At 40.4% G+C, this 26,345-nt stretch overlaps 1 protein-coding gene across 3 annotated transcripts in view; it reads left to right on the top strand.

The window, feature by feature from the left end:
* Positions 1 to 24,716, top strand: part of DGLUCY (D-glutamate cyclase) — a 34,620-nt gene extending 9,904 nt beyond the window's left edge. The window contains exons 2-14 of one of the 3 annotated variants that reach the window (XR_014525890.1): positions 5,727 to 5,838; positions 7,226 to 7,379; positions 8,206 to 8,404; positions 8,804 to 8,954; positions 9,578 to 9,700; positions 10,859 to 11,056; positions 12,287 to 12,547; positions 13,661 to 13,760; positions 14,123 to 14,271; positions 19,082 to 19,201; positions 21,202 to 21,353; positions 23,175 to 23,269; positions 23,416 to 23,629. Coding sequence is in view for 2 of the 3 variants with exons in the window: in XM_083502203.1 (XP_083358329.1) it covers positions 5,736 to 5,838; positions 7,226 to 7,379; positions 8,206 to 8,404; positions 8,804 to 8,954; positions 9,578 to 9,700; positions 10,859 to 11,056; positions 12,287 to 12,547; positions 13,661 to 13,760; positions 14,123 to 14,271; positions 19,082 to 19,201; positions 21,202 to 21,353; positions 23,416 to 23,559 (1,854 nt within the window). In the remaining variant the exon portion in view is untranslated. Of the gene's footprint in view, positions 1 to 5,726; positions 5,839 to 7,225; positions 7,380 to 8,205; positions 8,405 to 8,803; positions 8,955 to 9,577; positions 9,701 to 10,858; positions 11,057 to 12,286; positions 12,548 to 13,660; positions 13,761 to 14,122; positions 14,272 to 19,081; positions 19,202 to 20,755; positions 21,002 to 21,201; positions 21,354 to 23,174; positions 23,270 to 23,415 lie in introns of those variants that run through there. The other 2 variants (XM_083502203.1, XM_083502204.1) reach the window with 2 other exon arrangements.
* The last annotated feature ends 1,629 nt before the right edge of the window (positions 24,717 to 26,345 follow it).

The following is a 26,345-nucleotide window of genomic DNA, read 5'->3' as shown; positions in this document are numbered from 1 at the left end:
AGCTTACTGGGCACAGTGGGACTCCTGGTTTCAACACAGGACTAAGCTGTACAGCATTTTTTAAAAAAATGTTATGGACATCGCTTTTTCAGGACCTTTACCAAGCTACCCCATTTTTGTCTTACTTTGGGAAAGGTCACTCCATGGGGCAAGAACCAAGGCAGTGTGATTCTGTATGGTAGTCACTGACTGATAAGGCTTTTGAGACGACATCTGTCACAGGAACAGGAAACTGGAAGTCTGAGATCATGGAAATAGAATTATTTAGACTTCCAGGATTTATCATTTCAAGTCACAAGAGTGAGTCCCTTTAAATCATGGATAGGCAACCTAACCCCGAGGGCTGGATCTGGCCCAATCGCCTTCTAAATCCGGCCCGCGGATGGTCCAGGAATCAGCATGTTTTTACATGAGTAGAATTTCCCCTTTTATTTAAAATGCATCTCTGGATTATTTGTGGGGCATAGGAATTCATTCATTATTATTTTTCAAAATATAGTCCAGCCCCCCACAAGGTCTGAGGGACAGTGGACTGGCCCCCAGCTGAAAAAGTTTGCTGACCCCTGGATACCACATCTGTCACAGGAAACTGAACATCTGAGATCTTGGAAATAGATTTGTTAAACTTCCAGGATTTATTGTTTACAAGTGTAAATCCATTTAAATCAACTGACTTTAGTAATTAAATCTTAGTTTCCATGGGCCCACTAGGAATAACACTGGGTATTTTACCCATTCACAAATGCAGTAAACAAATGTGTCGTGAAAATTGCATTATTTGTATTATACCTTGTAGAATAATCTATGTTCTCTGACTTTTTGTTAAAATTATACATTTTCTCCCTAACATATGTAATATGTTTAGAAGGGTAGGAAATTCAGTAAGTTCAGTTGAGAATAATGCAGTATAGATAAGTAAATACGGTTTTGGAGGGCAAGATGAATGCTGAATATAACACATAATATTATTTGCAACAAGAAATATAATGGAACAGCAATGAAAAACTGGCATGTGAATGATGATAGAGGAAATAAAAATAAATATTTGTGATTAGACAGTTTTCATACACCACCTACAGTCAGGTTACAATAGTGCAACTTGGGAAAGTGTTAAGATTAGCACAAAATAAAAAATTCCTTCCAGTAGCACCTTAAAGACCAACTAAGTTAGTTCTTGGTATGAGCTTTCGTGTGCATGCACACTTCTTCAGATACACTGAAATAGAAGTTGCCAGATCCTTCTATATAGTGAGAAGGTGGGGAGGGGTGTTACTCAGAAGGATGGTGGGAATGGGAGATAGGCAGATAGCTGGGAGAGCCTGTCAACAGGCTCTCCCAGCTATCTGCCTATCTCCCATTCCCACCATCCTTCTGAGTAACACCCCTCCCCACCTTCTCACTATATAGAAGGATCTGGCAACTTCTATTTCAGTGTATCTGAAGAAGTGTGCATGCACACGAAAGCTCATACCAAGAACTAACTTAGTTGGTCTTTAAGGTGCTACTGGAAGGAATTTTTTATTTTGACTATGGCAGACCAACACGGCTACCTATCTACTACTGAAGATTAGCACAAACAGGGATAGCTATTATTTTTATTTATATACATATATATATATGAGCATAAGCGTTATTTATAAGCCTTATTTATAAACAATGCTCTGAATTAAACCTTGGAAAGAAAACACCTCAATCCTGTTCGTGGTTAGGTCGCTTAAATCTCACTGACAATGTGGATTTGAAAAAGTCAACTTGCAGCAATAATGCTCAAAAGTCAGAATGTGCCACCCACGGATGACCAATCAGATTAGTAAACTACAATGTTAAAAAACAAAGTAAAATAAAAACAACAATCTAATATTCTAACTGAAAGATGATTTGCGTGTTCGCCTTCAGATTGCAGCCTAATAAATGTAAAACCCAACCTCTGGAACAAATAGTCTTGTAAGTGAATATTATAGTTTCTGCAGCACTCCATGAGAAAAAGGGAGCACAACATTGGTCTGCACCATACATTTAGAGCAGTGTCACACCACTTTACACAGTCCTGGTCTTCCCCCCAAAGCAGGGGTCTGCAACCTTTAAGACAAAAAGAGCCACTTGGACCCGTTTCCGAAGGAAAAAAAACTGGGAGCTGCAAAACTCGTCATTATAAAAATATTTTTTTTGTCACTTTTTATTATTATTTCTTTGTTTAACCCCTCAGAATTACTCCTCCTCATAGAAATAAACGTTAAATTAACAAGTTACCTTTTCTTGTGTGTGTGTTCTTCACTCCCCTTCAAAACAGTGACCAGCGTACATGCCCCCTTTTAATGCAGTGACCAGCGTACATGCCCCTTACAATGTAGCGGGCGGGCGGGAAGGTGTCGTCGGGACGGTGTGTGACTAACGCACACACCGCCCCCATGCGACGTCACAGCCAGTACAGCGCCCACCACAGTGGGGAGTGTCGGGGCGCACAATGCGCCTCCTCCCCTCGCTAGTATCCGCCCCGGAGCCGCAGCAAAGGTGTAAAAGAGCCACATGCGGCTCCAGAGCCGCGGGTTGCAGACCCCTGCCCCAAAGAATTCTAGAAACCTATAAGTGCACAAGGGCCAGTAGGTGGCACTTGACAGGGAGGTCAGAAGTGGCAAGCAGGAAAATAAAGTTAATTTTGTTTTACTTCTCCCAACACGGTGTCCTGCTGTAAATCGTACACGATGTCAGAGGGGAGTCCACATGTGTCCCCTGTCAGGAGCTCGTCCTACTCTCGAGTAGGACCCTGGCAGAAACACATGCCCGACTGGCATGTTCTCTCCCTCCTGGTCTTTCATTTGGGAGCTTCAAAAGCTTTTTTCAGCCTGAACGTCACAGCTACTGATGCCAACAGACATCAGCACACTTAGGGATCCGCAGAGTGTTCGCAGTTTGCGTAACAGACCTCAGCAACTCAGCATTTTGGCTAATCTACGTTTATTTACATATAAACACACACAGAGCACAGCAACATGGCTCCCTCTCTCTTTAGCATCAGACAGCAAAGAGAAAAAGGACAAAGGACAATAGTCCCACTTCACGGAACACAGTAACACAAACATCCTGTCTCTGTCACTTCCCACACTGTGGAGTCAAAACATACACCGTCATGTGATAGACAACAATCCCATGGCTGCAATTATGGAGCAGGAATTCTAACAGTCAGAGGGGAGTCCACCTGTGTCCCCTACAGTGCTGTGATGGCATCACCAAACAGAAAGGGGGTCACAGGTTAACACTCAATAAATCCTAGAAGTTCTAAAATCTTAAAAGCAGCTCCCCCCCCCATTAAGTAAATCAATAAAATTACTTAATTAACTGAGGTTCTGCCCCCCCTAACATAAAGCCTTTCCCTTCCCAACATAAATCCTAGCTATGCCCATGGATAAGTTGTTTCAGGCTCTTTAGCATCTAATAGAATAGTATGATCATAGAGTTGGAAGAGACCCCATGAGTCATCTAGTTGAGCCCCCTGCAGTGCACAAATCTCTAAAGCATCCATGATAGATTCCCATCCAACCATTTGTATCATGTGGCCATTAAACAAGTTCAGTCCATATTGGGGTTCTTTTTTGATGAGCAGGTTTCCTCCCATATGTTTGTACTTTCTAAGTTTTTCATTCCTCATGTTGCATCAGAACTGTTTTAAAATAATAAATATTGAATTGTTTTATCCCTATGTTAAGGTTGACTAATGAATTGTGTTGTGCAATTTTCTGTTCTGATATTTTTTTTAAAGCACACTCTAAGCTACAAAAAAGAGAGAAAAGTTTCCTGTAGAACAGTGGTTCCCAAACCTCTTTTCCCATGGACAATTTGAAAATTGCTGAGGGACTTGGCAGAGCATTTGATTATTTTCCTGCCCGTTGTCCTAGATGCTGCATGATTTTTAATGTATTTTATTATATCTTTCATTTATTATATGTTATACTTGATTCCACGCCATTGTAGTTGTAATACAATAAAGTGCAATGTAAGACACAAAAGAGGCAATAAAAATACAATTAAAAATCAACATGAATATTTAATGCATCTTCAACCACAAATCCGTAGACACCTGGGGACCACCGGAATGAAGCTCATGGACCACTGGTGGTCCTTGGACCACAAGTGAAATGCTCTGCTGTAGAGTGAGGCCAAATTTATATGCTCTTTAAATGTCATTCTGGAGAAAGTAACTTCAAATGTCACATTTCAAAGAGGGTTTTTGCTATGGAAGGCACTTTTGAGATTTAAATTCCTTTTTTGTTAAAATTTTAATTCCATGAGAGAGTCTAATGGCTAACTAGAGTCCACTGGAGCTTACACCAGATGATGAGGTGGACTCTACTACCAGAAATTTATACCACAATAAATCTGTAACCGACACTGCAAGACTCTTGTGTATGTGTTTGTGTTGGCTATAAAAAGTAGATTAACACAGTTACCCCTCTAGAATATCCTACAAAAAGATTGCTAAAAATACAGATTATCATAGGCATAAATATACAGCTGTTTATTTGGAGTCTTGCACTGACAAGATAATGAAAAATACCAGGTGTTGTTAAGAAGGATTAGCATTTGCTAGAAATGTATAACTATGTGTTGAATATTTACCTCATTACTTTTAAAAGAACACCAGTGAATTTTTCATGCTTTAAACCTCTGTTTCTCCCTCGGAAATTATCTTTCTTCCTAGCAATGTCTTCAGAAGAATTAAAATTAACCTTAGAGGTGAGGTAATTAGCATTTTGTTTTGATTGAAACTGAAGTTTGTAAAATGCTTGAAATGGTAACATTAGTATATAATTTGTTGTTATGTCTGAAGTGGCGAAGCCATAATGTAGCAAGGTAAATTTAAGTAAATAGATTTAGCCTGAGTTTGTTAGAAACAAAAAATAAAATAAAATGTAATTTCAGTAATATTTTAAAGCAATATTTTAAAACATGTATCAATCGAACAGTTACTAAAGAAAGTAATAGGGACTTACTTGCCCAGGCTTATAATCAATACTTTGCAATTTAATCAGCTAAATTAAAAAGGTCCAAATAAAATATTTCTGAGGTGACAATTTAAAGTGAATAAATGATAAAACTGATGTTTCTCAACCTAGTGATAAAATCACTGCTTTAAATATTACTGGGTATTCTCTTTGTTTCTATAAGTACTTTTAAATATATTGCAATTTCCCAAAGACAAAAAAATGTAATACAAAATCCATATGCATTCCATGGTGTAATTTGCAACAAAGTTGCATGTAAGAGTAAAAATACAGTGGTACCTTGGTTTATGAACTTACCGTAATCCGTTCCGGAAGTCTGCTCTTAAACCAAAGCGTTCTTAAACCAAGGCGTGCTTTCCCATAGCAGCAGGGGACTCAATTTACAAATGGAACACACTCGACAGGAAGCGGAACACATTCTGCTTCCAAGGCAAAGTTCACAAACCAAAACACCTACTTCCAGGTTTGCAGCGTTCTTAATCCAAGTTGTTCATAAACTAAGCTGTTCTTAAACCAAGGTGCCACTGTATATAATTCGAACGGACGACATCCAATTGTGTCACCCCTCTTGTAGAATGGAGTTCCTCTTCTGCAATTGGAAATCTGCTCCAGTGGGTTGAGGGAGGGCTGCAGCAGGGAGGAGAGGAAGGGGAAGTCCCGTCACCTTCATTTACTTGACATTGGGTACCCCCCCCCCATGTAATCACATTATTTCTGTTATTTCAGGATGAAAATATGGTTTTCATAGGCGGCTTGAAAACCCTTCTGCCCAATGCTGCCAGGAGTCTAATTCGAACAAATAAACTCCACATTAGCAATACTTCTGGAATGGCAGAAGGTAAAAAAAATATTCCTCATGTTGAATATAAGTGGAGATGTTAGTGATATTCTTTTATGATAGGCGTTAACTAATCTGTTTTTCAGCTGAGGGTCACATTCATCCTTGCTCACTGCTCATAAAACGATTAAGTTGATGACTGAGGAGGGACCGATTTGTACCCCTATGGGGGCAGGGGGGAGTTTGCTTGAGGGGCTGGACCAGGGCCCTAACATTGGGATTAGCCACCCAGTTTTAGGAGGAAATCAACAGGTATTAAAAAATGGCTTATAATGAAGAGGTTTTTAGCTCCCAACATACCGGTAACTCGGATTAAAACCCTTCCGCAACAATTTGGTTCACTCAGTTTTATCACAAGAACACTACTTTTTGTTGTCTCTTAGATCAACTTATTTGTTTATAATAATATTTCAGAATTAGGAATATTTATTTTATATAAAGCATCATAAGTATTTTTGATAAATGGGTATGCACAGTTCTTATACACTGTAAAGTCGTTTCATGAATACGAATATCAACTTAGTACAATACTCAGTTACATCTCAGGTAAGTTTCACTAAGTTACATCTCAGGTAAGTTTCACTGTAATCAACAATAACATATTAGAATATACATTTGATTTATAATACTAATAAAAAAGTATACATTTAATATTTGTCTTTTTCCTGTTTTTAAATTTTCATTTCATTTTTATTAAGTGAATTGTGACAAGTATAATGTTCAGTCAAAATATGGTTTATATACACTGCATAATACTTAAAACCAGTTTGCTAAGGGTACAGCTTTAGAATTTAGAGTGCTACCTAACCACAATTACTTCTCAGCGTATGCCACAAATACCAACTTTATGCCACAAATACCAACTTTTCACTTGCAAGCTTCACTGTTTGTGGCCTGAGGCTGTTTACAAAGTGCATAAAATAAAACTTGACTCATTGGCTTAATATAGCAAACCTACTAGTTGCTGCTATTTAAAGTTGTTTGCCTTTTCAGGTTGTTTTGCCTTTTTGTCCTCAGTTTGAAAATTCATGAATAGGCTAGAGAACTTGTTGTAAGTCAAAAACATAGAACAACATATAGAAAAAGAACGTGACAAAATGTTGTGTATTAAAACCAGTGAAGAAACTACATCTGAATCAAAGGCACATCCATTTATTTCCCTGCCATAAAATAGCAGAAAACTGGTATTACAGCACAAATGTCAGCCCCTAGCCTCAAGTCTGGATTCTTGATTCAGCTTAGTATATGTTTCCAATATAATATTCACAAGTTAAACATGGGTAATGTTGAAAACATCAATTGAAAATGGAATGCCTGAGAAATACTTTCAGAACACATACCGATTGCATGTGTATAAGTTTAAATGTGAGCTTTGTAATGTTCGCAGGATTTAAACAGGCAAACGTTGTGATTCTTCACAAATCTCTTGCGGATGACTTTGAAAAATTTTGCCAAGCAAATGATGGGCCACTTCCACTGCTGTATAGAAGTAAACCAGGGGAATGGAAATGCCCATCTCTGAGCAGTGATGCTGATATTAGGTATGCATAGATAAAAGTTCTGCCAGGAGGCATAAGATGATTGTGGTTTTTCTTTTCCTTTCATAATCAGGATTTTAGTGATGTCTCTTATTTTCTTTCTGCTGTTTCTAATGGCCAAATCATTCTGAACAAACCTGAGCATGGAGGACATGCAAGCCAGTTGCCATGGCATTCTATAGCACCAATGTACTTTTTACCGCAGCTTCTTTAATATTATCAGAGACTGTTTTCACAGGGTTGCTAAAACCACAATTTGTCCTCAGATTTGTTTTCAATTACATATGCCAGATCTTTTTTTCAATTTACATATGCCAGAACTTTATTACATTTGCATCTAGGAAAGACTCACAAAAACACCCACACACAAAACCAGTCTTATAATTATTCCAGAAAGACTTCTCTGGGGTGTTTGTGTGCATGTGTGCATGAGATATAGAAGGCTATTACACTATAATGCTATGGTTAAAACCTCATAAAATAGTTACAGTGCTACAGCTCGATTACATTTTTTAAAAAACCCCAAGAAAAGTAGTTTAGTGATAATGGAAACATTTATTTTTAAAAATAAATAGGAGTAATGAAATGGCACCCACCACAAGCGTTATAGTGAACATGTGCCTCCACCCACAGCAGCTGTCTAATGCCCATTGGTGTGGACAAAACATAGTGGAATGTACACGCAGAAATAGGGCAGTATCCTGATAGCGCATTGAGTTCAGTGGGCCACGCTCCAAGTTAGTAAAAGAGTGCAGCCTGAATCCTGTTACCCAGTTCAAATCATCATTTTCAGAAGGCTCTTGGGGATAATATTTGTTTATTTTTGCAGAACTGACTGTCTGCAGTACAAGAAATACGAGAATGGAGCATGTACAGGCACTCTGACAAGTCTGAAGGAATTTTCTGAGCAGCTTAAAGACATGGTGACCTTCTACCTGGGCTGTAGCTTCACATTTGAAAAGGCGCTCCAGGATGTTGGCATTCCTGTAAGAAATGTCGAACAGAAATGTAATGTTAGCATGTACAAGGTAAGAAGAGATTATTTGGTGGCTTCTTATTTAGTGGTTTACATCAGCAAAACAAAACCTGCTGCAACAGCATCTCTCTCTCCCTCCCCCCCCCCCCCCAGTTTTCTATCCAGACAAAGAAGTGAGTCACTTCAGTATTTCTTTTTTATCTCTATGTTCTCAGTATTATGACATCCTACAAATTCTGCAAGCTGATAAGGACATATTGGGCTGTGAGGGAGGCTGGTTAAAAAGATTTTGCAAACGTATAGACAAGCATATCCAGGGAATCCTCCATATATAGGGGGAGGGGGCATTAATAAGCTCATTTTTGGGTGGTCCTGTTTTGCTTCCAACGTAGCTTTTCTTGGAAATATCCTCAAATAGTTCTTGAAATATATATTTTTAAAACTTTACTAGACTGCTGTGGCTTGCTGGGATACAGAACATTTTCACTGTGACCTAGTAGCAACCATGAGACCTATTCCTAAAGACAAATTGGAAGCAGTGGTGCGAACAACCTATCTGATGAAAAAGGCACATGGAGCACCAATTCACATTGGTAACCCTGGTCAGTGCATAAGAAAAAAAGTATGTAATTAAAATATCTGTATTTGTGTGTGAAAGAGAGACAGAGACGTATCATAGGCTGCTAATGTGTTTCTCTAGGGAAACGTACTTCCCATCCAGGCTTAGTTTTGGGATGACTTTATACACAAATACAGGAATAGCCTAAGTGAACTTCACATTGACACCTAATGTAAGACTTGGGCCCAATTTACACAATATATTTAAAGTTGTATAATCCACTTTAAACAGTCAAGGCTTCCCCCAAAGAATCACGGGAAGTGTGATTTGTTAAAGGTTCTGAGAGCTGTTAGGAGACCCCATTTTCCTCTCAGAGCTACAGTTTCCAGAGTTGTTTAACAGAATTCCCTGGGAATTCTGGGAATTGTAGCTCTGTAAGGGGAATGGGATCCTCCAGCAACATTCAGCCAACCACACCCTTAAGAAAGTATGTCCACGAACAGGACATAAGGCTGCCATACTGTGATTCAGTGGGACTTACTTCTGAGTAGACATGTATAGGATCGCTTCATTTATTGCTGTTTTATAACAGCAGGCTGATGTCCTTGGGTTTTCCTTTAGCTCTCCCGCAATATTCATATGATTTTATCGTGTTTGGGATTACAGGTTTTTTAGGAATCCAAGACCTTTCCAATCCAGACTATGGCGATGCGATACAGGCTCAACCTGGGGATATTCCAGTCTTTTGGGCCTGTGGGGTTACAGGTGCAGAAGCTGTCAGCAATTGCAGTATGTATAAACAATGAAGATTTTTTAGAATTTCTCCTATAGTATAGAAAATTGCTACCTTTTCTACCAAATTTAATTAAAAACTCAGCCAGAAAAACCTGACAGATTTGTTTCCAGTGTGGGTCCATATACTGTTCTATTAAGCCTGACCTAAACTTGGAAATTGCCTTTTAAAAAAAAGCTATCACCCTCTACCACAACTCCAACCTTGTCAGGATGCTGCCACAGACATAAAAAGAAAAGACTATTGGCTACTGTCAAATTTTCTGCCAAATATTATGTTATTCATCTCACTGCCTTCTATTTAGCATAAGTTGCATAACTTATGTAACTTAGATTCATTTCATTGTAAACATCAAAACAATGCTTAAAAAGTCATTTATTGAGTAATGTATTTTTTCATGAATATTCATTCATAATATTCACTTGATTTTTTCCCTTTCCTGACTGCAGACAAACAAGCAAAGTACTACAAATTCTGCTTCAATTTCAATTTCCAATGAACATCCGTACTTTCCAAAGACTTCCAAAATTGTTTCTCAGCTCCTGTACAGGGACCATACTTAAATGTGGGGTCTGTCTCCTGACTGGAGGTACAGCCAGACAACTCTGCCTTTCAGGTTAAAATAGGGTACCCCCAGAGGTGAGCAGTTCAAGCCTTTGCTTGCGATGCTACTGCTGCCCTTGTTTATTTTTATAGGGTTGCCATGTTCCGAAGGCACAAACCCAGACACCCCTCCCATCAGGACACCCCCCCTCATCTCTGACGTTTGCCCCCTGCCTGCTGCTAACCCCTTCCTCACCCACCAGCTCTCCCCCTCCTCCCCCCCCGTTAGGGTTGCCATATTGACAGACCCTTCACACGAAGGCTCACACTTGCTGGTGCCAGGGGCGATTCCTGGCCACTGAGCGGACTCCACTATGGGCTCCACCTCTCCCTTTCAGGCCTTTGGCCTCCAAATGGCCACCGGCAAGGTCTTATCCAGGATCAGGCCTGGGCAGGGAGGTTTGTTGTTCCGCGGCCTCTCCGGTTCTGCCAGAGCCTTCCCCTTTGACATGGCTTAAACAGCAGTATCCAACATATTTTTATTGCTGCATGGGTGAGTCCAAAGAAGAGAGTTTTTAGAGATCTGTCCTCCGCCTATTTGTCTTTTTCAGAGTCTCCGCTTGCTTTTACCCATGCTCCTGGTTGCATGTTTATTACTGACCTGAAAGTTGAGGATGCCGCAGCGGGTGATGGCAAAGATGTCCCTGAAGTCTATCGTATTTGTCAGAATCCTTTGCATTACAGCATCACGTCGTCAGCAGCTGTGCGAAAAATCAGATGTCTGGAAGACATGGTAGGAGTAGACCCAGGTAGAGGCATTCTTATTGAAAAACTTTATTGTAAAGATTTGTCTGCAGCACATTTTCCTGCATCAACTCTTGTCAAAGGGAAGATCGAGACACTAAAGGGGAGCTCTGTTCCTGATAATATGCATATGCCCATTTCTGTGTCATGAGCCCCATAGAGAAATCATGGAGGGTAATGGGAGTGTTGTGAGGAGGAAGCAGGGCTGGGAAAGGACAGGACAGGGAGTTGGAACCTGAGGACCCAAGAGAGGGCTTGATTGAGATGAGAGAGATGAAATCAATAAACGTCTAAGCTAGAAGAGGGGACCAGTGATCAAGAGAGTCAGGAGCTGGATCCTGAGGAAGGTTCAAGGGCCACCTCCACTGCCAACCCCTACTGCCACTCCTGTCAGTAAGGAGTCTCCTCCAGGAAAGCTACTGGAGAGTAAGTTGGAGCCAGCACCTCCAGCATCAAGGATACAGAGACACTAGGCCCCACCCACTTGCAAAAGTGCCTGTTAGGTTGCCCAGAGCAAAGACGCCTGTCATTTGCCATGCTAAAGCTTGTGCTTGCCCCTCTCTTCAAAAGGAAGAGAAATGGGGCTGGATTTTTGGTTGGGTCATGAACACTTAGCCATGCAATTCACCTGCTGCCTCTTTAACCCTTGCCTTGCCTATGTGTCACTCATGTTTATGCGTTGAAAAATTTAACAGAAACAGAAGGAAGCCAATGCTAATAACTCCTGCAAAAACTGAAGCATTCAATATATACCTATTCTTATTCTTGTTCTTATCAGTAATTCATATGCTGCCCATCAGACTGGGTTGCCCCAGCCACTTTGGGCAGCTTCCAACAAATTAAACACATTAAGCCCAGGAAAACATCAAACATTGAAAACTTCCTAATACAGAGGTGCCTTCAAACGTCTTCTAAAAGTCAGATAGTTGTTTATTTCCTTCTGACATCTGATGGGAGGGCATTCCACAGGGCACGGTTAACTTCTGTATTGCATTATGGGCAAGGAGAAAGAGCTGCAAAGCAACACTAAGTTTTTAATTCTGGTGCCTTGGTTCTGTGAGATAGTGCAGTGGATATTGTGGAAACCTGTTGTGGATCAGCATTGTGCTCAGATTAGGCCTTGCTTGAAATGTGCGGGTGAATTCTCTGATAGTTATCTAAATGTTAATATGTTACTAGCAAGGCAGTATGCTCAGGGATGATTTCACTCGAAAAGTTGTTTCATCTGCCTTTAGGGGACAGAGGTGTGACTCATCTGCTTACTCAAGATGAACTCCTGAAGGCATGTCTGTCCATTTCCCATGCCCAGTCTGTGCTGATTACTACTGGATTCCCTACCCACTTCAAGTATGAGCCGCCTGAAGAGAACGATGGGCCTCCAGGGGCTATTGCAATGGCAGCTATGTTGAAGGCCTTGGGGAAGAACGTAGCTATCGTAACTGATCAAAGAGCTCTGAATCTGAATGAAAAGATCATCAAGGAAGCCGTTGAACAAGGTACGGCGTGGCCATTGTAAACATAACTTGATTATGTGTTGCTTGCTTTAAAAACAAGAGTTTTCAGTGGAGCTAAGAGGAAGATAAGTAAATATCTTGACTTTTTTTTTTTTAAAAAAATGACCACATTCTCAACTTCCAGAAAGATATAGGGAGGACCCAGCCTGGACCCAGGTCATATACAGTCATGGAGAAAAGAAAGTGCACCATGTATCACCATGGCCAGATCAGACATCTCCTAAGTATTATGTTTATCATGGTGATGCTACCAGAACTGGCATCCCCATGATTCTCTCTCCTCTGCAAAGTTAGGACACCCCTTGGTCCATGTCTTCATAGCACATTCCCCACATGTGGATAAGACGGTGTATATAGTGTTAATTAAATCCCTGACCATTGGCCTAGTTGACTGGATCTGGTAGGAATTGGACGGCAGAAGCACCTGGATTTTTCAACCCTGAATTGAATGTTTTTTTGCAATACCAAAATAAATCTATGGCTGGGTCTACATTCTATGTCTCTGGTTTTGCCTTCTTGCAGTAACACTCCACCTCCTCTTTCCAAGATCATTTATCTTTGTAAAAGTGATGGAAGGCCATATGAGTAAAGCATGAATGAGCTAGGTCCATGCTTCCCAAACCACTGAGCAGCTGATAAAATGTTATAATTGCAAGGAAATAATGCAATTATTTTGGGACGCGGGTGGCGCTGTGGGTTAAACCACAGAGCCTAGGACTTGCCAATCAGAAGGTCGGCGGATCGAATCCCCGCGACGGGGTGAGCTCCCGTTGCTCAGTCCCAGCTCCTGCCAACCTAGCAGTTCGAAAGCACGTCAAAGTGCAAGTAGATAAAGAGGTACCGCTCCAGTGGGAAGGTAAACGGTGTTTCTTTGCGCTGCTCTGGTTCGCCAGAAGCGGCTTAGTCATGCTGGCCACATGACCCGGAAGCTGTACGCTGGCTCCCTCGGCCAATAAAGCAAGATGAGCGCCGCAACCCCAGAGTTGGTCACGACTGGACAGGGATCCCTTTACCTTTACTTTAATGCAATTATTGCATGAGCCTTACTGTTTTTTTATCCTCCACTGAATATATTATGTTTCTGTTATATTCTAGGGATACTGGAGACACCGGTCCCTATAATTAGCTATCACAGTGATTCTGTGGATTCAGCTTTGCTGTTTTTGTGTGAAGATGGAAATCCAGAAAAGCCTAGGTATGTTCCTTAAAAAAGCAAAGGAGTAAGCAAACTGAGGAAGACACAACTGTTTATCTCATGGCAGTCTTTAAGCCCTCTTACTAGTAAAGAGTGAAGGGTGAGAATAAAGACCTGATGGGGGAAAGTGGAAGAAGCTGGTTGCCAGTGGAATTATAATAGCCAGTTTCCTGAGGAATAATCCAGAATAGTACAAGGAGATATATGTGAATGGAGGGATTGCAGGAGGGTAGGGGCAAGAGATAGTGGCATTCGCCTGACATGGGGGCTGTACAAGAACAAAGAAAAAGAGCAGAAGTAAATCTATTAGATCTGAATCGTAGAACTGCTCCTCATAATATAATTTCTCCCCCGTTAACTAGATTTAATCACCTGATAGCAATTGAACGTACTGGGATGGCTGCTGATGGCAATTATTATAATGCAAGAAAAATTAATATTAAGCATTTAGTGGATCCCATCGATGAACTCTTTCTAGCTGCACAAAATATCCCAGGAATTACTACAACAGGTAAGTGTGGTGCCATTTTTGTTCAATAACCTAAAGGATGTACTACTATTATTACATGCTAGTGAAAACCATAAAGGTTGATGTCTGTTATTCCAGTTTGTTTGCCGTGTAAAACTTTGCAGAAGTAGAATGACCGATGACGGTTCAGGACTGAATTTCAAGATGGATAAAGAGTTGGTCAGGAAATAGCTACTTTGGTCAGGAAATAGCTACTTTGAATTCAAGACCCAATGAGCTTCCTGTTGGACTTTACGGACCTCTGTCTATGATCACTGGGAAATCCTGGGGGAGGGGTGAAGTGATACAAGGCTGGAGATGGGCAAATATCCCAATCTTCAGAAGGAGTGAAAATGATGATCTGGGAGGTTGCAGATCTCTAGCACAGGTTAGAAAGGCAGTAATGTTGTTCTGTAAGATGAAAAGCCCTTTGATTATATTGAATGGTCATTTTATATCAAAAGCTTTTAATAATGGGATAACCTTTGGGAAATGGGTCCAAGCTGCATACTCAAAAGGGGTTTAGTAAGCTTGCTCAAATCCTAAAGTGAAATAAAATGATTAATGGACTTACAGTACCTACTTTTAATTTGACAAAGTTGCATTTATTTGTTTTATACGCAAATATATTGATCTGGATTTTTATTTTTTCCCCAAAATGTACCTGATGTACTCTTGGTTGACCATTACAGCCCCCAATAAATCATGGTCCATGTTGGAATCCATGTTGATTAAGACAGATGTTGACTTTCACTTTGGTCAAATGAAATGTAGGCCTATATTGATTAACTGTTGAATCCTTAATTGGCTATTACTATATTGCCTCCTATTGCTAGAGAAGAAACATTACTTTAACATGACCATTTTAGAAAAAAAAGAAGAAATGACATTTTAAATACTCTGTTAACAATTCTAAACGAAGAACTGTTCAGCAGATGAAGTGCATTGAGAAGCGTTGAGATGTCCTTTAGCAGGAAAATGATTAGAGCTGTTAACAAGAAAATGATAAAACTCAATGCCTGCATCCCTCCTCTCTCTGTAACGAACTTGACCACAATTCTAAACAATTAGTTTAGCAGCAAAAGTAGAATCTAGACTATACGCCAGGATGAGATGAACTTTATTACGGTCATAGACCAGATTAAGAAAAGCATATAGATAAAATAGCAGTTGGGATTTTTGACCGATAATTGTTAGGGCAAATGAGGACAAGGAAACAGGCATAAAACATCCGAATAAAATACAAGATTAAACACAGATAATGGGTGGATAAAAAACTAATAATTAGAACAGATAAGAGCTAAAAACCAACAAAGACATGCAGTTAAAACAACTGTAAGAGCATAAGAACTAAAAGACTCGCAGATAAGACAACTATAAGAGGCTGCAGAGTAGAAGCCTCTTAAATAGAGGACACTCACAACGTTTAAAACTGCTGTGCAAATATGGTTAAAACAGACAATTAAAACAATATACAACACTAAATTTAGAATCAATGTACAGCAATAAACTGTCTCAGGGAGTTGACTCAGAATCACCCATGGAACCGTGTTTGGGGCTTTTCATGCTGGACTATTTTGAGTTGGGCGATGGTCTGCGCCTACAGATCTGTAGACAGAATCTGGCGACCATCCAGGTCATCTTCTGATCTTTGCCCAACAGCAAAAGGTCAAATTTTTGCTATTGCGGGAGGTCGGCAAGCCTCACCAGTAGGGGATCCATGATCTTACTACGTGCCTCTTTATAAAAGGGACATCTAAAGAACAAGTGTTCTGGGCTTCCTATCTCTCCCAATGGACAGGTGCAAAGTCTCTGAGCATATGGGACCCTTCTAAAGGCTCCATCCAGGACCGGCGAGGGAAGAGCCGAGCTTCTGGCGAGTGTAAAGGCCCTTCGTGCATCCCTAGATACGAGAAAGAAGAGATATGCTGCCGGTGCGGCTATATATCTCTCAATTTCTCTAATTTTATAGTCGGGGAACTTTGCGCAGTCCTGTTGTCTCTCGGTATCTAATATTATTTGCCTGACTGTGGCTTTTGCCTGGCCCAAGCCCAGACTTAGAAGGGCTTGAGGGGCAAAATCCAGTTTCTGGAGGGTGTTCAGAATTGCAGTCTGCCAGCCTGACTGGAATTGATCACAGAGGATCAGTGGGGCTATCCCTCAGGGGGGAGCAGATTCAATGTCAGCCATTTGTAAATTGATGTTAAGCAAATGCTAGCCTCCACTCTCATCATCCCCGTTTCCAATCTCACCCATGCATTTGAGACACATCTGGGGACTTGGAGGAGAGCTCTAAGAAGTCTAGATTGAACTCTCTCAAGGGGGGAGAAAGCAGAGAAAGGCGGACCCAAAAAGGAACCATACAGGAGTTGTGCCAAAGTTTTGGCCTTGTATAATTTTAGAGCTGCGGGGACGAAGAAGCCCCTTTGTGCACTGAAGAATTTAAGAATACAATTTGCGGTTTTTTCCGCTGAGCTCCCAATGGAGTTTATGTGTAGTTTGTTGGTTCCTGAGGCCTGTACCACCATTCCTAGATACTTGTAGTTTGTGACTTGTTCTAATTTATGGCCTTGGAGTTTCCAGCTTCTAAGCTTTAGTTTTTCCCCAAAAGCTAGTATCTTGGTCTTTTGATAGTTGATTTTGAGACATTCAGAGTCGCAGTATGCTGCGAGCTTTCTTAGTGCTCTTTTGAGTCCAATGGGGGTTCTAGATAGAATTACCGCATCATCGGCATATAGCAGGACCGAAATATGCCGATTTGCAAGCTTTGGCGGGTGGAGTTCTCAGTCATTGAGTGCAGATACTAAGTTATTTAGATAGAAATTAAATAGTAGAGGGGCCAATAGGCACCCTTGCCTGACTCCTTTGAAGGTTTTTATTGGGTCCGTTAGGTGTCCTAGGCGGCTGCACCTGACTCTAAGAGCCGTGTTTGCATGCAGTGCCTGAATTAGGAGCAGGTGCCTTCTATCTATATAGGTACCCTGTAGTCTGTCCCAGAGTCTGGTTCTGGAGACTGTATCAAAGGCTGCTTTTAGGTCAATGAAGGCAGCGTATAGTGAGGCCTGCCCTCCTGATTTGTATTTGTCGATGAGATGTTGTAACGTTAGGCAGTGATCTATCGTGGACCTTCCGGGTCTGAAGCCTGCTTGTTCTATTGCCAGGATATCTTCATTCTCTAGCCATTCTGTAAACTTATTAAGGAGGTGCTTTGAGTAGAGTTTACTAATCACACTCAATAAGCTAATCGGCCTATAATTCGCTGGGTCCCCTTTGTTGCCCTTTTTATAGATTGGGACTATTATGGCTGTTCCCCATTCCCTTGGGATGCGGCCAGTGTCATCTATGTAAGTGAAGAGGTTGGCTAAGAAAGGTGCCCACCAATCCGCCTGTCCTTTTATCATTTCTGGTGTAATACCGTCTGAGCCTGGGGCTTTGGCCGTTTTCAGTTGGTTTATATATGATTTCACTTCAGTTATTGAAACTGGAGGCCATTTAGCCAGTTGTTCTATATTATAATTCCGTAGTGGAGGTTCAGCGTCCTCGCACAAAGATTGGAAGAATGAGACCCACAGGCTAGGGGGAATTTGTGAGGTTAAGGGGGGAAATAGCTTTATGGGTGCCAGAAGCTACCGGTTTCCAGGATAGTGTCTGATCTTTTGCTTTTGCCACACTAATTAATTCTAGCCAGCATTTTCTGGTATAGGCATTCTTTTGGTGGAGTATTAGGTCTTTATACTCTTCTTTTAGGGCACGGACAGCAAGACAGGCTTGGTGTCTGACAGAATTTTCAGCTGTCAGGGCAGCTTTGTAAGCATTTTGCAGGGCTTTCTTTGCCTCAAAGCAGGTGTAATCAAACCAGGGTTTATTTGATGTTTTTGGTTTAGTTGGCCTTTTTTCTGTGGTATTAAAAAGATAGGGTTTCAATTGTTGGAGCAGGCTCTCATATTTGGAAACTGGGTCCTCAGGCCTAGGATTATCCCCAAAGTCAGTTAAAATTGTACGGAGTTTTTCAGAGGTTAGAATCTTCTTCAGTTTGGAGTCAAGTGCAGGGGTCCATTTGACTCGGCAGCCAGGTCGCTCTAATGCAGTGATCTCTGCAGGGTATACTGTTCTCAGGAAGGGTGACTCGTTTAACGGAGACACCTGGAGGTGCACAGGGAAATGGTCCCCCTCTATGAATGGGAGCACTTTTAAATTCACTATTTTTGTTAGCAATTCGCTGTCCGCCAACATATAATCAATTGTGCTGGATCTTACCCCAGACATGAATGTATATTCCCCGGGGATGTCGCCCCTGGTGCAACCATTTAGGATATGAAGACTTAGCTGCCTAGAGAATTTGAGGAGGCAGGCTCCAGCAAAATTTGAATGTTTATCCTTTGACTGCCTTGGTAGTTGTAAAACCTCCGGGCCCAAATCATCAGGGTACCCTATTTGGTTTGTAAACTGGGGTCATCAGGACCTAACCTTGCATTTAGGTCGCCCACCAGCAGGACCTTTGCTCCCGGATAATATATGCCAGGATTAACAATTTACCAATAATTTAAATTTTCCTTGATAATTTGATGTTAAATTAGTTTAAGCATTGCTGTGTTTTTAACTTTGTATTCATGGATTTCATGTAGTTGTTGTTCGATGCTTTTAGTGTTATAATAAAAGTTGTATGTTAAATAAGAATTGAACCACCTAGCTATTAAAAAACAACAATACACCCAACCCTCCACTAAAGTAACATTGTATGCTTCATTAACGGTTTATACTGTATTTATAAATAAGTGTGATATTTCACCATACCTTGTCAATTTTAATTTAGGCATTGGGGATGGAGGAAATGAACTGGGAATGGGGAAAGTGAAAGAAGCTGTAAAGATGTACATTAAAAATGGAGATGTTATAGCTTGTAACGTGGACGCTGATTTTACAGTTGTTGCAGGTAAGTGAAGAACGGGCCAAATGTATATATGAAATTGGAACACTTACACGGAACAGAGGGCATTATTAAACAAATGCATCTGATCTGTGCAAGTCACTTGCACAATGTGACTTACCTGCCTCACTCAACCTGCATGTGCCCAACAACACCCCCCACCCCACAATTTTCTGGCTGCTTCACTACTGGCATTTATTATTATTATTATTATTATTATTATTATTATTATTATTATTATTATTATTTGCATTGAGATGCCAAGATGAAATTTTGCAGGTAGCTTATCATCATCATCATCATCATCATCATCTCTTGATTCTTCCATAGAAGAGAGTTAGGCGCCAAGACAATAATAATAATAACAATAAATTTTATTTATACCCTGCCCTCCCCAGCCAAGACCGGGCTCAGGGTGGCTTACACCAGGTATAAAAACAATTGATTAAAATACAACCTAAAAACAAGATTAAAATACAACATTAAAATGCAGCCTCATTTCAGTAGAAACTCAAATGAAAAACTTTTTTGGGGATGAAAATGTCAAATCTTTACCAAGGCCAACTACCCAGACTGGTCCTACGTGGGCCAGAAAAAAGCTAGGGAAGTCCCCAGATAAGAGTTCCATCACAGAAGGAGAAAGGAAAAAGGAAAGAGGGGGAGGGGATCAAGTTGATTCCAAGCCAAAGGCCAGGCGGAACAACTCTGTCTTACAGGCCCTGCGGAAAGAAATCAGATCCTGCAGATCTGATCAGGTATCATAAGGGGGAGTGTGAGACGTGGAGTGCTTAACATATGCAAGAGTGATTTTTGCATTTTTGTACGTTTGCTTTGCTGTTGTTGCTGTTCAGTTTTAAATCAATTATTTGCATCCTATACATTGTGACCATTTGTGATGGCTTATAGCTTTTAGCAGTAAAGATTCATTCATTCAGATTCTTCCATAGGCTTAGCAAACTTAGTAGACAGAGAAATCTGCCATCCTCTCTTCGTGTCTTTGTTCCATCCTGTCTTCCTCAGCTCACATGGTGTTCTGCCCCCTTCCTTCTCCCCCCCCCCCGATTTTCAAAGCTCTTGCAAAACACCATAATTTTCCTTCCGCCTGTATCACCTACACTGAAACCCCACACCTTTTCTTTCCCTGCCCACTAGCGTACACAGGTGAAGGAGGAGCCCCTCCCTGCATGTCTGGCAGCCTTTGCCCTCCGATGATTTCCATGATAGTCCCCTGCTAATGGCCTAATTTAGCGGCTATGCCAAGTTGGCCTGCTGTTAGCATAAGCTTAGCCCAGGGGTTACAGCATTTGTCACAGCTTTAACCAAACCTTGATTAATTCTATCATCTACTAAATCCAGACATTATGGGGATCCACACGCCCCGCCCCCCCGTACTCATAACAGTATGTTAGTTCCTTATCTAACCCAACCATGATTCACTGGCATGACCCAGTGGAATCCCACCATAGAGGAAGCCCACCAAAGGATTGTACACTGCCGTCTGAGCCTAGACCTAACAGTGAGGGAATGCTTCTCCCTTTTAAATTTCCTTCTATCATGTAGGTGTCAATGGCATTAAATTCAGCTGGACACTGAGATCCAGCGCTGAAGGCCTTCTGGCGGTTCCCTCATTGCGAGAAGTGAGGTTACAGGGAACCAGACAGAGGGCCTTCTCGGTAGTGGCACCCGCCATGTAGAATGCCCTCCCTTCAGATGTGAAGGAAATAAGCAGCTATCCTATTTTTTAAAGACATCTGAAGGCAGCCCTGTTTAGGGAAGTTTTTAATATTTAATGCTGTATTGTTTTTAACACTTAATTGGGAGCTGCCCAGAGTGGATGGGGTATAAATATATTATTATTATTATTATTATTATTATTATTATTATTATTATTTATTAAAGAGCTGGCAGTCCGTAGGTTTATAGGTTGTTCGGTTGATACCTTGTTTGAACACCTTACAGACATTCAAAACTTGTGCTATTTAATAGTATTTTTTTTCCTTTTTAAGGGGTTTCCAACTGGGGAGGCTATGCTGTCGCTTGCGCCCTATATATCCTCAACACCTGTGAAATACATGACCGCTATCTGAGGAAAGCTGTGGGATTTCCTAGGTCATCTGCCAAAATGAAATGGTCATCAGCACTTCCATCTGTGGCCAAGGTATTCTCTTTGAAGAAGATAGTCCAAAAAGATTGTATTAGGATATTCACATCTAGGCCTCATTTTCTGATATGTAGAAGTCATCACTGTTGTAGCCGTGGGAAAAGAGCTGTGCCCATTAAGTGCTTAAGGGACAAAGACATATTATAAGTCCCCCTCTTCCAGTGTGGCTAAATACCGTGCTGCTGTATGCAAAATTCTCCAGAAACTAATTTCAGAAAATTAGAATGTTGTTTTCTATTGCTAGTGTTCTGTATATACAAACACTAGTAATTTTATTATTATAGTATTTTGTTTTGTTTGGTGTTGTTTTATATATTTGTACAAATTTTCTTCTTTAAACACTAGTCATTGGCCAAAGAGATTGCTTTATTCTCTCTAAATAGCCTGATATTAATATGAGACTAAAAACATTTTCATTTTTTGCTCCCAAAAATGACTGCCTGAATTTAATAGCAACAAATAACATTGGTTGGTTCATTTTTAAAGGGTCTCACAGCAGATAGGAGACCAAAGGCCATCTAATGTCCTTTGTCCAAAAGACAAACAACAACCTATTCATCATCCTTTAATCTACCTGTACAAGCTATAACCCTGTGTTCTCTTATAAGAGAGAAAGTGTGGTACCTGAATTACCTTACCTAAAGACCATATAGCAATACATGACTCAAGTGAAGCTGTACAGTAGAATAATAATAATCAAGCAAAAGTAAAAGTCCACTAGTCCGTTTGACCCAGGTGAAATTTCCTTCTGCACTCCCAAATAAGGCAACTACACAAACTCCAGACTTAAGTAAAACCAAACCCAGGAAATGTAATGCAGAGTGGCTTCATACATAGAACAATTCAACATTTGTGAGGGACAACACTTTACAGCCCCCAGAATTTAAATTTAACTATATCCTTCAAAGATTTGTCCACCTAAGCTGAGCCTCTCATGAACTTTTGCTCCCCAGTTTTCTGCTTCTAATAATTAAGAATCATCATCTGATTTCCAGCTGTTAATCCGAATTGCTCATTCACTCTGGAGAACATGCCAGCTCCTGAAATTCTATTACTATATAATTTTAAAAGCATAGTTTAGGTGTCATTTCTTTTGCACTGAGACCCAAAAGCCCCTGTCTGGGCAAATGGACAGAAGCAACTCCTTCACAGATCCCTTTAATGGGATACCCTATTTCTGGAGGGAAAGCAAGGAGAAGAGCTGGGTGTCGGGCTGGCGTGGGCTGTTTAAATCCCCTGGGAATGGACCTGAGGGAAGCCTGATGGTTCCCTCAGGCATGCCCCCCGAGGAGTCCCGCCCTCTGTGGCAGCCTGCCATTGGCCAATTCGGCAGGATGGTGTGGAGCTGGATTTCAAGCCGGGAGTGCATGCCGAAGCTCATGCTTCAGCAAGACTAGCCCTGGTGTCCCAGCCCTGCATCATTGATGGGAAGGAGGCGCTGGCCCTCAGAAGCCAGTGTGGTGTAGTGGTTAAGAATGGTGGATTCGTAATCTGGTGAACCGGGTTCGCTTCCCTGCTCCTCCACATGCAGCTGCTTGGGCTAGTCACACTTCTCTGAAGTCTCTCAGCCTCACTCACCTCACAGAGTGTTTGTTGCGGGGGAGGAAGGGAAAGGAGATTGTTAGCTGCTTTGAGACTCCTTAAGGGGAGTGAAAGGCAGGATATCAAGCCCAAGAAGGTAAGCAATCTTCTCAAAGGAGTTTTTGAGAGGTTGGCTTACCATATTGACCTTTCCTTCTTTCCTTCCCTTCCCTTTCCTTTCCTTTCCTTTCCTAACCTATCCTATATGTACTGAACTCTACATGTGATGATGTTCAGCATGACTGAATTCTCAAAGGTGTCAGTAGAAACTGATAGTCTTGCATAATCTCAAAAGACAGCAAACAGACCACGCCAGAGTTTTATCTCACGAGGTACGTCTCTGATCTGTCTATTGGTTGTGTGAGAAGTAGTTTTCAAAAACCAATGAGTGGAATATCTTGAATGGTTTAGCATGGTCTTGTTGAACAGTTTCTCAATAACAGCTGTACTGACAATAATATCTTACTTTTTTGTGCAGGAAGAAAAGTTGCTGAACATATTACAGCGACTCGAAGTACGCAGTGGGAAAACTGCTAGTCTGGAAATGGAAGTAGATGGGCTGCCATTCTATGACATTCATTCAGCTATGCTTGAGAAGCTGCTGGAGGAAACTCTGAAGTAACTCTACCCAACAAGATGCTGATTTTTATTTTATTTCTAATAGTGATATATAAATATTTTAATAAATAAAATAAATAAATAAAGATATGTAGACTTTTCAAAAAGAAGAAAAAGACTGATAAAAAGATGACCTTCTCGGGGTCCCTTCCAACTCTATTATTCTGTGATTCTGTTCAGCTATCTATTTTTCTCTGCATTTCAGAGTGATAAAGCAAACACACTCACCTCATTCAGACATAATGCTAAACATGAAACTAGCCAACTTCAAATCTTGGTTTATTAAGCTGGTTTGTTTCAATAGCACCTAGTTAAGGTTGACCATACCTTAGGCTTCCAGTATGATGCCAAAATGGAGGCGGAAGCTTCTGATCTCCTCTTCCTTGTAGCTGTGCTGGAGGCAAGGAATGGGGAAAACACAGGCTCAGTAGGGATGGACGAGAAATTCAATTCAGTTCACAGTAAAACTCACTGAATTCACGCTGTCCACAGCAGTACACAAATCAAAACACAGCCATCCTTCAAAATTTGCACTTCCCTGAATTTTGCAGTGCAGTTTCCCAGCCAAGTAATGTGTACAAAAATACATGTAATAGGGTGAAGTGTGGATAAAAATGCTTTCTGTATATTGGTGATAACAGCACAGAAAAATGGATTTTCATATGGAAAAGTGCATTTTATGATAAATTTGCACTAAAATGCTGGTGAATTTTCATGAGGACACTTAGAAAAAAAATCTCAAGCTGATGCAGAAATGTGGAGAGCTGAATTTAAGATTGGAAAAATGAGACAGCGTTTAAACCTCAGAATTTGTGGAAATGTTTCTTAATGGTCTGTATCTATGGATATTGGGCAATCTAGGTTTCCATGTCAGCAGCTGACAGTAAGCATGAGTTTTATATGCCCCTGCTCAGCTCTGTTGCATTCAGAACCAGTTCCTGGTTTGTTTATCCATGTGGAATGTTTAGTCTAGTAGAAATATTACTGCCATCTTCAACAGATGTTTGCCCTGACCCAGAATTTTTTCTGAGTGACGATACGGTCATTACTTTAAAAGTTACTTCATTTGCCTTAATGATTGCTACAAGTCAGACATTTATTTTTTAAAAGATGAATGTGATCTCTTACCATGAATTTACAATAAATTAATCTTACAATGAATTATTGCCACAGTGTTTGTTTTTTCCAGCACAATCTTGTTTATGTTGTTACAATCTTTTCCTTAATATAAATGCGAACAGGCTGTTCACAATGACAGTGAATTTCTATGCAGATGGGGAAATATTTTTACCAAGACATCCCCAAGGCTGCTATTGTTTCTCATTGTGTCTATATTTTGAAGTGTCACACCCTTGGCCCATTAGAGAAGCAGCCAATGTGTCCCTATGTCTATTTGAGGTGTTCCTGATATTTCCTTAAAGATAATTATTATTATTGTAATCATATTGGGAAGAGGAAAGTGTATTCCTGAGCATTAGGAATGCACTTCGGTACTGAACCTTTTTCTGGATAACTACATTTTGCTGTGTCCTCTTGCTTTAAGATAACACAGTCATAAAGTAGCAATCCCAACAAATGGGTTCAGTCACTTTTATTCAAGTCATGCTTATGTCTTATACTGTCTTGCTCATTTCCATGTCAGCAGCTGACAGTAAGCATGAGTTGTATATGGCCCTGCTCAGCAATATTGCATTCAAAAAATGTTAGCCCACACCGCAAAGGAAACCAACCCAAACACAACAAAATAGTGACCATGAGATAACTGTGCAGTTTAGATTCTTGGCTCAAAGTAAAAATTCGCTACACAGAACTATAAAATACACTGAGTGTTAAGCTAAACAAAATTAATCCTCTTCTGGGCTAGAATACATTTTGTTTTGGCAATCGGTTCTAGCATATTTCATCAAGATTTTGTCTTGCCAAATATTAATTCCAGCACCTGGACCCTATGGTTTTTGTTTGCAACAATATACAACTTGACTTTCTTCATTGGGTTTCTCGCTGCTTTTTGTTAATTGCCACTTTAAAATCTCATACAATATGCACTATTCTTACTGCTTTAGTTATAGAAATCCCAATAATCCTCATCTAAGCATGGTTTAAGAGCCGGAATCCACAGCTGTAGCATTTCAGTTGTGACTCAGAATTTACAAACAGTTCTTCAGCTTGTTTGGGAGTCCTTAAAATATGTTTAATTGTCCACAATCAGTTGTGAAACTCAGTGGGTATGGGTAACCTTTATGGAAACAGATTTCTGTATGAATTCTTTCCGGTATGCTTTTATGAATAAAGAATTATACTAATTCAGATCAACATACTAACTTTTTCCATGGTTTGCAAAAAAAAAAAAAGGATTAAGGGCCTTTCTCTTGCTGCATTAATGCAATGATTTAGCTGCTCATTTCCCCCATTTAAGAGTAGCGATATGAACCATTTCAGAACTTTTTTAATGCATAGATTGATAGACAAGACATCCCATATACAGGTTGCACTTTAAAAGTGATTATATTCCACCTCTTAAACTAAATGATCGTTCGAATATCATGCTTTGGTCATCTGTTAAATAATGCTTCGCTACATTCAGATTTCTTAAAACAATACCGGAACACTAATACATTTATTTCCACAAGTCCTGTCCTCAGATAGAATATTTTACAGGACTGAGTCAGCAATATGCATAGGATGTATGATTAGTCACTTTGTATAATTAGCCTGCTCTAGAGTAAAGCTCTAAATGACTTTAAAGGAACTAAGGAATTCCCCAAGTAGAATGAAGAATATCAGCATAGG

The sequence above is a fragment of the Podarcis liolepis genome (assembly GCF_965112155.1).
Source record: "Podarcis liolepis genome assembly, chromosome: 1".
Taxonomy (NCBI): Eukaryota; Metazoa; Chordata; class Lepidosauria; order Squamata; family Lacertidae; genus Podarcis; species Podarcis liolepis.
Note: the sequence above shows the minus strand (reverse complement) of the source record. Positions and strands in the feature narration are given on the sequence as shown.